This window comes from Tachysurus fulvidraco, chromosome 8 (assembly GCF_022655615.1).
Source record: "Tachysurus fulvidraco isolate hzauxx_2018 chromosome 8, HZAU_PFXX_2.0, whole genome shotgun sequence".
Taxonomy (NCBI): Eukaryota; Metazoa; Chordata; class Actinopteri; order Siluriformes; family Bagridae; genus Tachysurus; species Tachysurus fulvidraco.
The window spans coordinates 5,605,027-5,621,326 of record NC_062525.1 but is presented as its reverse complement, the minus strand read 5'-3'; the positions used below and the strand labels follow the sequence as shown (position 1 = coordinate 5,621,326).

At 38.7% G+C, this 16,300-nt stretch overlaps 2 protein-coding genes and 1 non-coding gene across 6 annotated transcripts in view; 1 reads left to right on the top strand and 2 right to left on the bottom strand.

The window, feature by feature from the left end:
- Positions 1-242: 242 nt before the first annotated feature.
- On the bottom strand, positions 243-15,101 carry fbxw10 (F-box and WD repeat domain containing 10). 4 transcript variants are annotated; one of them, XM_027160457.2, is made up of 13 exons: positions 15,084-15,101; positions 9,328-9,864; positions 8,140-8,337; positions 6,701-6,828; positions 6,416-6,529; positions 6,139-6,248; positions 4,245-4,448; positions 3,456-3,577; positions 3,206-3,360; positions 2,702-2,844; positions 2,018-2,176; positions 1,624-1,850; positions 243-1,323 (listed from the first exon to the last, which is right to left on the bottom strand). In XM_027160457.2, exons 2-13 carry the CDS (start codon positions 9,809-9,811, stop codon positions 569-571), a joined length of 2,799 nt encoding a protein of 932 aa, XP_027016258.1. In that variant the 5' UTR covers positions 9,812-9,864; positions 15,084-15,101; the 3' UTR covers positions 243-568. The 4 variants fall into 4 exon arrangements, 3 of the variants coding, with proteins under 3 accessions (XP_027016258.1, XP_027016260.1, XP_027016259.1); XR_003442708.2 differs by lacking the exon at positions 15,084-15,101 and having other exon boundaries at positions 737-1,323; positions 1,470-1,850; positions 9,328-9,974; XM_027160459.2 differs by lacking the exon at positions 15,084-15,101 and having other exon boundaries at positions 1,184-1,323; positions 1,599-1,850; positions 9,328-9,974.
- Positions 11,484-11,554, bottom strand: trnag-ccc. The gene has a single exon. It is a non-coding gene; the product is annotated as a tRNA-Gly (tRNA).
- Positions 14,457-16,300, top strand: part of unc13d (unc-13 homolog D (C. elegans)) — a 34,775-nt gene continuing 32,931 nt past the window's right edge. Inside the window, exons 1-2 of the mRNA XM_027160428.2 lie at positions 14,457-14,615; positions 14,718-14,854. Of these exons, the coding sequence (XP_027016229.1) occupies positions 14,789-14,854 (66 nt within the window). The 5' untranslated portion in view covers positions 14,457-14,615; positions 14,718-14,788. The remainder of the gene's footprint in view (positions 14,616-14,717; positions 14,855-16,300) is intronic.

Genomic DNA, 16,300 nt, shown 5'->3' with positions numbered 1-16,300 from the left:
TTTTTTTTTTGTTTGTTTCATTCAGTTATGTGACTTATCAACAAAAAATAAGACTTTTGCCAGGTTCTAAAAATGCTACGTCATGTTCAATCTTAACAGCAGTATCATCATTTAGACTCGGGTCAGTGAGTAATAGCAGAAATACATTGACGTCTTTCCAAAATGCTTATTCATTCATATTCCACATATTTATAGATTCTGATTTTTAAGTTTTGATGTGGATATCATCTTGGATAATTTTCTAGTAGTTTACCGTGCTTTATTTTTCTTAAAAAATAAATAAATAAATAAAAATACAGACAGTCTATGACTCTGCACAGATTATTTAGATCAGAAGACTTAAAGTTCTGAGTTATTTTGACGCACCTTGATATAAACTTTTACTATTTACAGTTATTTACCTTCCAAGTAAAGCTGTACAGTGAAATTGTTAGTGAAAGTGACTTATATCTGTATATTTGATGGTGTTTGGTGGAATGAGATCCTTTTTGCATACAGCATATGGCAGGGTAATGAACAGCTTGACTGATTTGCATGTTAGTATATCAGTACATTAGTGTTGCTTATATCAGGTGAATGTTTCATCTGCCACCTCTGAAGCGTTAAGTGGAGCAACTTTAGCTTTCGTTTTCCTGCATTGCCTCTGCTTCTCTTCCTTTGAGAGCATGTAAGTGCTTGCTTGTATCTGGACCTGCTTGTACTCCTCTAGCTGCGTGTCTGTCCTGAGCTGAAAGCCTACGCTCTCCCGGAACGGATCGAGCGGATTCTGGGGTCGTCTGGATGTTCCTGGAATCTCAAAACCAACAGGACTGCCCAGGTGTTTCAACTCACTCCTTATGAAGGTGTTTCCAGAGCTTAAAAAAGCTTCTTGGCTGGTGGTGGTGGTGGTGGAGGAGATGCCGCAGGTTGTCTGGGGTCGCCTGGGTTTAGATAAAGTCTGCGTTAACGCTGAAGATGGGATGTTGCTTTGCGAGGAATGCTGGAGGTTCAGATCCAGCATATAGGATTTCAGAGGTGTGTATATTTTTAACATGCTCTTAAATGAGGATGGTTTGCGGGCTGATTGTGGCCTTTTCGAAGCTTTCGGAGCCTGGGGAGTAAATGAAACTGTGGGTGGAGCAGGTCCCCAAGCGTCTCGTACTGTAGCGTTTAGCTCCCTTTTGGAGGTGGCCAGGTCTTTACACTCAGGCTGATGGCTAGGACAGACCTTTTGAAGAACCTGAGTGGTCGTGATGGGATACTGTGGGCCTCTTTTCCTCACACGCTCCCGCACTGCTCTCTCACCCGGTGTCATCGCATACCTCTTGCTCGGGTATCGCTTTTCTGTAAAATATAGTGCAACTTATAGGTTTTCACGTTCTTTGATGATTTTACTCAGTGCCACTGAAAATCAATGCTCATGATCTTCAATTCTTAAAATGTCATTAGTATAGAGCTATTAACACTGATATAGATTATTGATCAACAACCTCGGACCAATCACAATCAAAAGAGGCAGCAGCGATGAGGTGGTGCATTGAAGGTGGTGTGTCTTGAAATTTTCAAAAAAGGTAAAAGATTTAGTTCTCAAAATAACCTCAGCGGTTCAAACCAATAACCTGCCATGACAGGGACCCTACAGACCGGGTGAGGGTTGCATGCTGGGAGCTGACATGCTCCTCATCCGTTGCGAGAGACATGATGTTCTGGATCTCCTCCCGTTCTTCTTTGTTTTAGATGAGCTTGCTAAACCCGGGTGAATAGGAGAAGGAAGTGTGTGCTCGGTGATGTACACTGGCGATGCACTGTAATCCCATTGCTGCTGAGCAAACTGCAAAAACAAAACACGGCTGCTGCTGTTCACCACGATACTGAGGGAGAGCGAGGGAGAGAGAGAGAGAGAGAGAGAGAGAAGGAGAGAGAGAGGTTCACATATATCACATATATGAGACAATATGACAAAAGGTCCTGAGGATGGTTTTATGAGTATATTTGTGTATGCTCTGTGCTTTTGTGTGTGATTTCTAGTCAAACTCACACATTATCATGTGCGTGTAAAGAAAGTATAGGGCTTTCCTCTGTGCCAATCTTGATGATTCTAAGACAATCCCCGCTGAGCAAGTTAAAGATCCGAATCTTTCCGTCCACGCAGCCGGTGATGACTCGCAGGAAGAGAGAAGACAACGTGAGCACTTCCCTACATCAAAACAACACACAATACAAGCAATTATTCATCAATTATTATTCTATTAAATTCTTGACTCTGATTGGTCAAAAGGTGTTGATTGTTCTGATTGGCCAGGTGGTGTCGATTGTTCTGATTGGCCAGGTGGTGTCAACTGTTCTGATTTGCCAGGTGGTGTCGATTGTTTTGATTGGCCAGGTGGTGTCGACTGTTCTGATTTGCCAGGTGGTGTCGATTGTTCTGATTGGCCAGGTGGTGTCGATTGTTCTGATTGGTCAGAAGGTGTTGTAATCAGCAGTTTTGATTAGAGAGCAGATCTTACATGGGAACTTGTATCGCAGATGCTCAGCATAAATGTTAAAAATGATGTGTAATTGTTGATATGTTACAGGAGGTCAAGTTTTCCTGGGGAATGGTGCTGTTTACACTTTACAGTATCTCAGTAATGTGACAATGTGTATAAGTCAACCAGCTTTACTGCCAAATCAAATTTCTAATCTTTCTATCAAACCTGGGCTTTAATCAGACAGGACTCACCGTGGATGTTGGTAGGTCATGAGACACTTTTTGAATTCACCGTCAGTGCTCCAGGCCATTACCTCTCCGTCTGATCCACCAGACAAGATGTGAAACTGGTCAAAGAACAGACACTTCACAGAGCCCTGGTGACCCTGTGTGACCTATAAACACACACATACACACATTATCTGGCTTTAGATATATTAAATATATTTACATCTGAATAGTGAATAGTGAACCTGTGAATTTAGACAGTCTGCACTTCTGGTATATGTTTTCTAGGATTTGAAATAATTATCTGGATATCTTTAATTAGGTCTTAGATCAGTTGATTTTCCAAAATCTGTGCCAATATTTTATGTCTGGTCAGGCTGAAATAAAAATATGGCGGCTGATGATGTTTGAAATCTTAAATAGCATAATGCTTTACATTCTTAACACCTAAATATTGTGATTTATTTTGGGGGGTAACTGCTACTGCACATGAGGACTGAGACTTCCTGTCTCACCCTGTCAGTGTACCTTTAGAAGAGTGGCAGTCTTCATGTCCCACACTTTGATCCTTCCTCCCTCACAGCCGCTGAGCACCAGAGACGAGTCGGTCTTCACGCATGCTATAGGCTTACGGTGACAAAACCTCATCTTGTCACAGCACTGACCTGTCTGAAGGTTCCACACTGACAAACGTACATCAAAGTATGAGCAAGGTGTGTGAATAGGTCAAAGTTATGGGAACTGAACTGGAAAGTGGCCTGACTTTACACTTTTTTACCTTTGACTTTGCAGTCTTTGGATCCGGAGACCAGATGGTTTCCGTGGAGGTCCACGCAGGTGATGGTGCCCGTGTGTCCAGAGAACAGCATCACACATACTCCGGTCTTCATGTTCCAGCATCTTCCAAATAAAATGTTCCTTTTCAATTTAGCAGTATAAGCAGTATTTATAAACTCTGATTAGCTTTGTGTGGGCATGTGTAGTTCATTCATTCATTCATTTTCTATCGCTTATATGAACTTCTCGGGTCACAGGGAGCCTGTGCCTATCTCAGGCGTCATGGGGCATACACCCTGGACGGAGTGCCAACCCATCGCAGGGCACACACACTCATTCACTCACACACTACGGACAATTTTCCAGAGATGCCAATCAACCTACCATGCATGTCTTTGGACCGGGGGAGGAAACCGGAGTACCCAAAGGAAACCCCCGAGGCACGGGAAGAACATGCAAACTACACACACACAAGGCGGAGGCGGGAATTGAACCCCCAACCCTGGAGGTGTGAGGCAAACATGCTAACCACTAAGCCACAGCGCCCGCATGTGTAGTTACATTTTTAAAAACAAAGGGTCAAGTCTCAACCAGTAAAATCAGCTATTTACATTTTAGCACACACTAGTTAGGATTAATGGTGTCCTTAGTCTAATAATCTCTTGTGTAGATAATAAACAAGCATCACGACGACTACGCACACAGCACCCAGCTTTAAATATGTTAGACAGCTCTACTACAGGCTCTATAACTATGTGAAATGGCTCCTCAGTGTGAGTTATGAAGTTACCGGATGCTGAGATCGTAGCTGGCACTGATCACCAGATCTCTCTCCTCACACACTAGCACTGCTCTCACGCTGCCCGCATGGCCGTACATCAGCGGGGGAACCTCCTTAAACAGCACTGTGTCCAGCAGACGCACGATTCGGTCCTTAGAGCCCAGTGCCACCATCCTGCCTCCGCCATAATGAATCACTCTACTGGGGTCTTCTCTGTGATGAAGGACAAGCAAGTCAAAGACTAAATGACAGACTAATATTCAATTCAATTCAATTCAATTCAATTGTAAAGTAACTTGTCTTTTAAAAATCATATCGCCCATACTACCAAAACAGCCTTCTTCCACCTTAGAAACATTGCCAAGCTGAGAAACATCCTGTCTGTATCTGATGCTGAGAAGCTAGTTCATGCGTTCATGACCTCTAGACTGGACTATTGCAATGCATTACTAGGTGGTTGTCCTGCATCTTTAATAAATAGGCTACAGTTAGTCCAAAATGCAGCTGCCAGAGTTCTCACTAGGACAAGAAAGTATGACCATATAACCCCAATTTTATCATCTCTACACTGGCTACCTGTTAGGTATAGAATTGACTACAAACTGCTGCTACTTACGTACAAGGCCCTTAATGGTTTAGCTCCCATGTATCTAACTAGTCTTCTAACACGTTACAATCCTTCACGCTCTCTGAGATCACAAAACTCAGGGCTTCTGGTAGTTCCCAGAATATCTAAGTCTACTAAAGGTGGTAGAGCATTTTCTTATTTAGCTCCCAAACTTTGGAATAGTCTTCCTGATAGTGTTCGGGGCTCAGACACACTTTCCCAGTTTAAATGTAGATTAAAAACTCATCTCTTCAGTCAGGCGTACACATAATACATCCCATAATATCATGCACCAGTACATCAGACCAGCGCATTTTTATGAACGGCAGATATGTTAATCCCTTTCCACTGCTTTTCTCTTTGTACCCATCCCGAGGCATCCAGACACTATACCAGCTCCCATCGTCCTCTGTGGGACGAAGCCTTTGGACATCCACTGAGCCGAGGCCGACTCTAAGAATCCTGAGACATCTCCAGTTAGACTCTGTGGTACTCAGAAGATCAGAAGTCCTTGAACCTCACACCAATACAACATTTGTTTGACTGTATATTACAATCACACCCCCAGTGTCACCCATATGAGGATGGGTTCCCCCTTGAGTCCGGTTCCTCTCAAGGTTTCTTCCTTTACCAATTTAAGGGAGTTTTTCCTTGCCACTGCTGCCTGAGTCATCTCAGACTTGCTCATAGGGGAATAAATACATACACACTGTGAACTATATACATCTAATAATAATCTAGAATTTTTATTCTGTTAATTCTTATCTTTTATTATTCGTTATTTCCTTTATCATTAATTATGTTTACCTTCTGCTCTATGTTTATGTTCTGTAAAGCTGCTTTGAGACAATGTCTATTGTAAAAAGTGCTATACAAATAAACTTGAATTGAATTGAATTGAACACACAAACACACACACACACACACACACGTTCTATACACATAGATGAATGTGAAATGTTGGGCAGATTGTACAGTAATGATATAAAGATACATATAGATAAAAAAAATAGTGCAGATGTAATGAGGAGTAAAAAAAAAGAAACTATGTAATATGTACAGTACATGTATTGCACAGAGGTTATATACAGTGTTTTATAAATGAAGAACCTGTGTCCATTCGCTGCAGTATAGGAGGAATAAAACACTTTGGCATGTGCTGTTATAGGAAATTAATAAATAAAGCTGTATATTAACTTTACAGTATAATATGAAATGCTCTTAATTTAATTTATTTCTATAGCGCATTTAACACTAGACATTGTCTCAAAACAGCTGCTCTCCTCTCCGCTGTACCTGTCCAGCAAAATTAAAATGTTGTAGACTCCACAGAACACATTCCTCTCCTCCATCTCCACAACCTTGGTTTTAATCATTGTATAGACTGTCTCAAAACCCCTGATAGCCTGTGGGAATATACACAAACAAACAAACACACACACACACACACACACACACACACACACACACACACACACATATATAATGTCAGAATAAATAGTAACTCTCCAAAATAATAATAATAATAATAATAATAATAATAATAATAATAATAATAATAATAATAATAGACCTCATTCTTTTTTCGGAAACTCTTCTTAGTGTGCATGTACATCTCCTCTTTTCTGAGGGGCACTAGGACCTCACGGATCCTGGCATAGGAAGAGTTGGCTACAGAAGGGATTCCCTATAAAACAACACATTATTTTAATGCAGACAGACAGACAGACAGACAGACAGACAGACAGACAGACAGACAGACAGACAGACAGACAGACAGATAGATAGATAGATAGATAGATAGATAGATAGATAGATAGATAGATAGATAGATAGATAGATAGATAGAATATATCACCTGTAGTATCAAAGCCTGGTTCTCCACCATCTCTTTCACGCTGTGCTCTGCTACGATCTCCTCGGTTAGGTACTGCCAGTGTTGGGAGACGTGTCTACATATCTCTAGTGAGGCATTATCCAACATCCCTGAGACAGAGAGCACACTGGGTAGGTTTACTACATCACACCCTAATACAAAGCTGGAAAATAAGGAATACAGTTCCAACAAATAATAATAATAATAATTCTCCAATTGTTGGACCAGTTATATTGTTTCTGATTACATAATACCACTGCACGTGGAATAATAACGCTTAACCCTTCTATAATTTTTGTAAGATTCAAAAGTGTCTCTCTTGGTAACACTACAGTTTTTCAGACATTTAGAAGCATCTGCAGAACAAACTGAGGATCTTGTTGCTACACTGTGGGGTTTGAGCCCACTGTCTCCATCCCATATATGCCTTTTTGGCTAGTCTCTGGCAAGCCTTTAAAGCCATTTTGCTAGTCAGTGAACGGTTAATAAAGCCATGAAGATGATAACACGGTGCTGAAATGATCCAAAAGTAAGAACAAACGTCAAGTTCTGAGAAACCTGCTAATCCCTCAATGATGGAGCACAGAAAGGAGCAGAGGGACATAATGTATAGATCAAATTGCATGAGAGAATAAAGTGATAGGGAGGTCACTGTTCTCATATTACAATAAACTCTTATGAATTACTGACATTGAAGTTAGTGTCAAGTACATTATATTTTGCAAGAGTTTGGGAAGGGTGTGCAGTTTTATACCTGCAGAGTAAACAGCTAGGCATTTCGGGATTTTACTTTAAATCTTTTCCAATAACAGCATGTTTAGGACTGTGTTTTTTGTAGTTCTTTTATATCACACAAACAAACTGCTTTCATGCATTCGAAGTTAAATTTAATGCCGTCATATTGCTGAGAAAGTGTAAACTCCTCGTACCCGAAGACCTTTCCAGAGCGGAAACGTTTACAGACTGTTACAAAAGCATTGATACATCTCCTTACACAGTATTCAGTACAATATCAATGATCATACATGTTCTTTGTTTTCTTTGTTATGCATTATGTAAAATGTCCACTATACAAGTCCCTGTTTTAGCTGTTACTATAGTAACAATAAGTTAATAATAAAATTTTGAACGTTAGAAAGAAATTAATACATGGGATCGTTTGAAATTCTAAAGTTTCTGTCAGAAAGGAAAGTTCAGCAACGCTGTGGAATAAGGGAAAAAGAGGGTACACTCCCGGCTACCATCTAAAAAACTGTGTCAATACTTTAATAGTAACATTAGTTCGAGAATTGTGCAACTTAGACTAAAGGAAACGTGATGTTATGTGTTCATAATATTAATACAAAGCAGTTAAAATATTGTTTCAGTCATTTTCATACATGTTTTTAAAAATATCTGCTAATACATTCGTCTTTTCTCACCTAAAATCCTCTTGGCCAGACCGACTGGAAGTGCCCGAATAAAGTCTCTGTGTTGGCTGCTTTCTGATATCGATTGGGAAAAACTGGGAACCACCATGAGTGCAGGATCCTCCAAGGCATCCCATTCTGCATCACTGCTCTTCAACGTTTGACCCAAGAGCATTACATCTTCCACCACATTCCAGCTGGAATCCTTGTCTGTGGAAAAACTTATGTTTTAAGTTACTCCACAGCTTAATGCAGCAATATGTGTGCAATACAAATGCAATATTTTTTAAACTTCCGGGTGTTTTAATCCAAAAATTAATCCACTTTTCCTCACTTGAGGGAAGGTGACGGGCTCGCGGGTCGAGCTGGCTTGGATAAGCAGGTCTAGCTCTGGATCATTTCCAGTGTCAAAGAAGTAATTTCATTTAGACAAAATGAACCACAGTGCTTGGCAAAATTGCAAAAAACATATCAATAATGTGAACACCCTGGTGCCACTCATCACCTGCTTCTTTCTGCACTGTGGACATTAATGGTTACTCAATGGACACTAACACAAATCTGCACTTAGCCATTTTTACTGTGTGCTAAAATGCACATTAGGCATCGAACACATCTGCAGACATCTGTGCGCTGGGACTTACACTATGGCATCCAAATAATCTGCTACAAAACTCAAATCGGACATTTTGTGCAGAATTGCACACATTTGCATAAAGTCGCCTCCGACTGTGCATTTAATATTATTATTTTTTTTTTTACATTAATTATATTTTGAATTCGTACAAAAGAAAAAAAAAGATATTTACAGGTGTTTATATATATATATATATATATATATATATATATATATATATATATATATATATATATATTACTTATATTTTAATCTCATACAAAAGAAAAAAAGATTATATTTACAGGTGTTTTTTTTAAAGATATATTTGGCTTGTAAATTATTGACTGTATGGAAGACAAAACAGCCCAAAAACTGAACTTCAGGAATAACTTTGAATTAAAACTGCGATTCGATTCGTGATTCGACTCGCTCAAGTGAGTCGTTCAAAAAACCGATTCCTTCGCAAATTAATTCACTCGTATCGACCAGTTATTTAGTATCATTAGGTTGTCATTAGTATATTTAATACAGGTATACTTGTTAGTACATATAATATAATTATGAAATTAACATTCCTTTACCCGTGTTAATCCGCAGGAGGTTTAATTTGCGTTGCTCTCTCGCTATCAACACGCGCGTCAGATTCCCCAGCACGTGCAACAGCTCAGCGTCACAGAAAGCCAAGAGCCCGAGTAAATAATTCGTTTTTGTCAACTTCGGGCTGTTTTTAAACCATTCCCAAGTGTTTAACATTTCGTTTCCGAGTAATTTATCATCCGGGGTTGAGTGAGTGTTGGACACATTGGCCGTGTCGCCAGCTTTGACTCGACTCCTGGTGTAGGTGAAGTCTTTCCCCATAGTCACCTGTAGAACATTCTGGACGTGTTCCAGGATCTCTAAACTCTGACACCGCTCTAAAATCCCTGTGAGAAACCTTCTTTTTGCGTTTTCTGCTGCTCCTATCAGCCATTGTGTTGAATTGTACAGTTTGGTTGTGTAATGAGAGGAATCTGAGCTCTTCTCTGGTTTACAGCTCCTCATCTCTCTTTTCCTCTTGTCCTGCATCGCCACACGCGTTAAAATACACGCACGACAAAGAGTTAGCCTTCATTTAAACTCTAAAAACACAAAAAAGGATAGAAATGTTATAAATTCAGCATAGAGTTTATAGCATAGAGTTTGCTAGCCGTTTCCACACACGCAGGAATTTTTATCGAACTTAGAAACTGTTGCTATGCAACGAGATGCAACCCCCCCCCAACACACACACACAGACACACACACACACACACACACACACACACATTATTGTAACGTGCTGCTATAGGAACAAAATGATTTGTAATCATATATATATATATATATATATATATATATATATATATATATATATATATATATATATATATATATAAACCAATAAATATTCATTATAGTCACTGAACAAAATTAGTTCCACTCAAATGTACATATCTTCCATGACCTCTAGACATGACCCGGTGAATAATACTGTATACGATCGTGTGACCCGTAACCTGGAGACGTGTTTGTGAAAGCGTCGTGTGATGTCTGTAAAATCTACATCTTATATTCTATTATTTACATGTCAAGGCTGTATGATATTTTTATTCAAGGCCATGCAGAGTTTCATATACGTTTCATATACAATCAAGACCAACACTGTCAAGTCCAGAACAAATCCAAGACCAGGAGAAGCTGAGACTGAGAGACTCAAAGATAAATTTAATGAGTATTAAGATCAAAGAAAAAGTAGTGGTTGAAGATAAAGCGTAGCAGGAATGACTCGGAGTGTAGATCCACAGAGCACTTTTGGAAAGCACACAAAAGTAAAGGCCAATTCCGCTGTTTTTGTTATATGATAAAGGCACATGGTAATGAGATGAGAAGAATAAATTAGGACTTCAGCTCTCACCTTCTCACATCCACATCCAGACATAAATGGAGTGGGCAGATGGATGGATGGATGGATGGATGGATGGATGGATGTCAATTCAGAGTTTCCCCTGTTTTGTGATCTGAGATCTCTGGGATAGCCTTAAGGATTCCCCTGACCATGTAGAGGATAAGCAGTCCAGAAAATGGATGGATGGATGGGTGGATGGGTGGATGGAGAATCAGAGTATTTAAAATGAACATACCCTGAATTATAGAAAAATACTTCCTGAGACAACATGATGAAGAAACCTGGGGAGGAACCAGACACAAAAGACAACTGGTGATGAGATGAGAAGAATAAATCAGGACTTCAGCTCTCACCTTCTCACATTCACATCCAGAACATAGTGCCTTTGGTGGCAGTCTATCCAAATTTGAGGAGAGCAAAAGTATTGGAACAGAAGTGAGACCAAGTCATGAATTGAGTCACCTGAACTGCACCAATGAGTCTGGTTCCTCTCAAGGTTTCTTCCTCCTATCATCTCAGGGATTTGTTCCTAGCCACCGTCACCACCGGCTTGTTCAATATTGATAAATGTTTGAGATAAATATTCATCTAAATTTTTTATTTTATTCTGTTCTGATACTTTTTAAAGCTGCTTTGAGACAATGTCAATTGTTTAAAGTGCTATATAAATAAATTGAACTATTATTGATTAATTCTTTTTATATATTAAAATTGGTATACAAATTGTGTATACAAATAATTAAAATTGGTATTTAAGAAGACATTTTTTCGAGTATTTTAGCTGATAGTTCTTATTTGTGAATAAAAATCATGTGCGCCGCCCGGGAATCGAACCCGGGTCGCAAGAATGGGAATCTTGCATGATACCACTACACCAGCGGCGCTGTGTGAGCACCACCTACCTAATGTCTTTTAGTAGAACTAATAACACTGAGATTTCACAACCTTAACTCATCTTAATGATTTTACGCATCATTAAGGTGGGTTAACTAAACCCGTTAGCTTACTGTTTAACTAAAAAAGCTTGAAAGTTGCTTATTAAGCTAATGCGGAGCTTCTCTTAAAAAAAAAAGATGAAATGTGCAGTTCCTTTGAGTAGCCATGTGATGTCGCTGCAGTTCAAAGCCGGTTAAAAAATGTTTTGAGTCTTGATGCTAAATGTTGCAGTGCACAGGATGCTAATTTTGGTTACTCCTTGGTACCCATGCCAGTCTACACTGTTGTTACGGAAAATAAAAAAATTAAAAAGGTGTGTGAAATGCCTAGTTGTGGAGCCCTGGAGTAATAAAGACTTTTCCCAAATTTACAGCTTTAAATCTGACTGTTACAAACCACTGACATTGGTAGAACCATCTTTAAATTGCTTATGTGTCAAAATATACATGTTGTCGATCAGTGTTTAGTAATGTGTAGTGTATAAGGGCACGTCTTACCCCCTGTGTAGTAATGTGTAGTGTATAAGGGCACGTCTTACCCCCTGTGTAGTAATGTGTAGTGTATAAGGGCACGTCTTACCCCCTGTGTAGTAATGTGTAGTGTATAAGGGCACGTCTTACCCCCTGTGTAGTAATGTGTAGTGTATAAGGGCACGTCTTACCCCCTGTGTAGTAATGTGTAGTGTATAAGGGCACGACTTGACTGTTGTGTAGTAATGTGTAATCTATAAGGGCACGACTTGACTGTTGTGTAGTAATGTGTAATGTATAAGGGCACGACTTGACCCCTGTGTAGTAATGTGTAGTGTATAAGGGCACAACTTGACCCCTGTGTAGTAATGTGTAATGTATAAGGGCACGTCTTGACCCCTGTGTAGTAATGTGTAGTGTATAAGGGCACAACTTGACCCCTGTGTAGTAATGCGTAGTGTATAAGGGCACGACTTGACTGTTGTGTAGTAATGTGTAATGTATAAGGGCATGACTTGACTGTTGTGTAGTAATATGTAATCTACAAGGGCACAACTTGACCCCTGTGCAGTAATGTGTAGTGTATAAGGGCACATCTTGACCCCTGTGTAGTAATGTGTAGTGTATAAGGGCACATCTTGACCACTGTGTAGTAATGTGTAGTGTATAAGGGCACGACTGGACTGATGTGTAGTAATGTGTAATGTACAAAGCCACATCTTGACCCCTGTGTAGTAATGTGTAATGTACAAGGGCACAACTTGACCCCTGTGCAGTAATGTGTAGTGTATAAGGGCACGACTTGACTTTTGTGTAGTAATGTGTAATGTACAAGGGCACGACTTGACCCCTGTGTAGTAATGTGTAGTATAAAAGGCCACATCTTGACCCCTGTGTAGTAATGTGTAGTGTACAAGGACACAACTTGACCATTGTGTAATAATGTGTAGTGTAGAAGGGCAAATCTTGAAACTTGTGTAGCAATGGTTGGTGCATAAGGCCACAACTTGCCCCTTTTGTAACAATGTGTAGTGTATAAGGGCACAACTTAACCTTTGTTTAGTAATGTTTAGTGTACAAAGGCACATCTTTATTTCTATGTTGTAGTGTGTAGTGTACAAGGGCAAATTTACCCCTGTGTAGTTCCTTTGTGCTAATTCAAAATAGCTTGAACAGCACATCTCAAAACCTCAGTCTGATTTGAACCCTTTGCCTGGGAGAGACATTGCTGATGCAGTATAACTAAATTGTGTCTTGTTGCTGTGCTTCCACAACTTTATTTTTAGGAGTTTTTGAGTGGCTGTTTTAAGCAATTACCCAGCCGTTTCTTCTTCAATTAATAACTGTGTTTAAACCAACATATGGAATAGTAACCTGCTTGGAATAACTGGTGAATAATAATAATAATAATAATAATAATAATAATAATAATAATAATAATAATAATAATAATACATTTATGTTGTATTTTTTGTATGGCTGTCTTTGAGTATTGCTGCATTGTTATATTTTGTTGAATCATGAGTTTAGTCAAATATTTGCCACAAACACACAAAATATGAATTGTAGCAAACTTGCTAAAAACAGTACATATACAATAAATTGTTTACCGTAGGGTTACCACAAACTTTACCAGAAGTATGAAAATAGGACCTCGTGGCAAATTTGCTGCAAAATTGACAGAGGTTAACCACAACCGTTTATGAGAAACCTAATTTTTGTATGGGTAATGTATAGGGCATAACTCAGTGTAGTAGTGTGTAGTGAACAAGGGCACAACTTGACAATGTTGAAAAAGAAAAAAACTTGAATAAATAAATAAATAAATATACAACATCCACTATCCTGAAGATTTTTCCATGGTTGACAATATTACAAAAAAGTTACATCTTTATTTCTGACTGTTACAAAGCACTGACACAATTTGATCTGATACAGTAGCACAGAAAGATGTTATAATAAACGTCTATTTTTTGTACTTACTTTGTCAGTGGGGTCACTTTTTCTCTGTCCACATAGAACTACATCATCTGAGCTCTGTACATGATCTCTGACTTTTCATTGTTTCCTCTTCCATGACCTCTAGACATGACTGAATAATACTGTATATGATCAAGTGATAATGAGTCGTAATTCAAAATAACCTGGAGATGTGTTTATGAAAGCATCATGTGATCATGATGCTTTACATCATGTAAAATCCACATGTTATATTCTATTATTTACATGTCAAAGTTGTACTGTATGTTATTTTATTTAAGGCCATGCAGAGAGTTTCATATAAATGTGACTGCATATTCTTATCTCTAGAGATAATCCAGCAGCAGTGCATAACACAGGGTGAAGAGAGGTTTGTTTCAGTTTAGACTAGCAGAGGCCTGCGTGTGGTGACGGAGGAAGGAAGATGAAGCAAAAGAGGTGAGACAGACGAGGCGGAGAGATAACAAGCTCTGAGAGTCACACGAAGAAGGCTTTCGAAGTCACAGGGGCAACCTTAAACAGGAAACGTTGACTTCCGCAAGACTTTCTCACCAAATATGTATGGCAGCTCCACTCTTGAGAATGTTTTGTTGTAGCTTGTAACGTTATAGACGTTCGTTTGAAGCTGCAATTGTTTTTTTCCTTGTGTTGGAAATTCTAGATCGGCCAAGGTGGTGAGAAGATATTGGAGGAATTTAAAAGTAATACAAGAAGACGAATAGTAACTATTTGATGAACAAAATGATTCCAGCTCAGGATGGTTCCAATACTGACAGACTGCTCGTTCCACCACAAGAGGCAAGTTTTAATCTTTACATATGCAGAATAAAAAATAAGGATCTAATTATGATCAAATTAATATTTCTATTATATAATAAATACATACTGCTACATTTATTGCATCATGTACTTACACATGTTTACATCATTGACTAAATGACAGGCCAATCCCAACTTGACATCTTATTTCCATCTACATATACATCCGTTTATTTATTTGCATTTATCTACATATTGACCGTCTTACCTCTGAGACCAAGCCCAATGAAAATCCTAAACATCGCTACGAAGCTTCCTTATTACAGCGAACGAGGAAGTGCAGCCACCCACCACTTTTCTGCTTATGCGTTTGTACAGTATTGTCAAGTTCTGCATGTTGGACATGCGAAAAAATCAACAGCAGTCAGAATGGCCCTCATAATGAGGATGAGGTTCACTACTTCACAGTATGATACACTGATCTCAGATGTCATAATCCTGTAACTAGCGACTCAAGTTATGTTTCACAAAGCAGCTGTTCAACCGAAAACCAATTATACAGAGAAACTGCATATTTCTGCTTACTCCGAAGGCTAATGTTTAGCACTTTGGTTAGCTAGAAGACTGATATAAAATATTAATTATGTAGTTATATTCTCAAAGTGGCATCCACCAAGCGTAGTCTGTGATATTTGTATGTATTTAAGCAAATGGACATTAAAACATCCCTCATTATGTTATAACAGCTATCAGCCTAATTGACCGGGCCATAGTATTGAATAGGTTTAATCCAAAGGTCAATAATTTAAACAAGAATGAAGCCTAAGATAAATAATGTCAGTTTGAATCTAATAGGTTTTATCAAAGGAAAGTCCAGGAATAAAGTGCTATGTGACTCTAATAAATATACAAAATGTTTGTTGTTGTTCACATTTAAATAAATCACGGTGAGATGTGTTTCTCGAAAGCATTATAGAATGAATATAATATAAGCTTAACTGGGGGGGGAGAGAGAGAGAGAGAGAGAGAGAGAGAGAGAGAGAGAGAGAGAGAGAGAGAGAGAGAGACAGAGACAGATTTATCCTTATTTATAAGTAGTCTTCATAACAAAAATCTGTAGTGATGATGTCCATGGAGTTTATATTAAATCTGAAAATGTCTCTGGATGACAAATATTCCAGAACTCCAGTAATAACTGCTTAAATGAAACCATTGTTTAGAAGTCTGCTGCAAAAATAAAGAAAAGCCACTCTGTTTTTTATATTTTGTAGAAAAATAATCCTTCATATTGACAATTTTGAATCAGTTGCCAGTAATTTACAGAACGATATGACTGAAGAACAGATTCATTCTTTTGAGAAATTACTAGAAAATATTTTTTTCATTGATTCATCATGAAGATATTCTTCTTAGCCATTACTTCATCAAAGCAAACCAAATATATTGCAAAATACAGGTTTGCTTTAAGGTTGCTAAAAAGCATTG

Excerpts from the sequence above, each read along its gene's own strand:
- fbxw10 (XM_027160457.2), bottom strand. The coding sequence starts at position 9,811 with ATGCAGGACAAGAGGAAAAGAGAGATGAGGAGCTGTAAACCAGAGAAG. Across the intron at positions 3,578-4,244 it reads AGCTACGATCTCAGCATCCG|ATGCTGGAACATGAAGACCG; the intron begins GTAACTTCATAA and ends TTTATTTGGAAG. Across the intron at positions 3,361-3,455 it reads CAAAGACTGCAAAGTCAAAG|TGTGGAACCTTCAGACAGGT; the intron begins GTAAAAAAGTGT and ends TACGTTTGTCAG.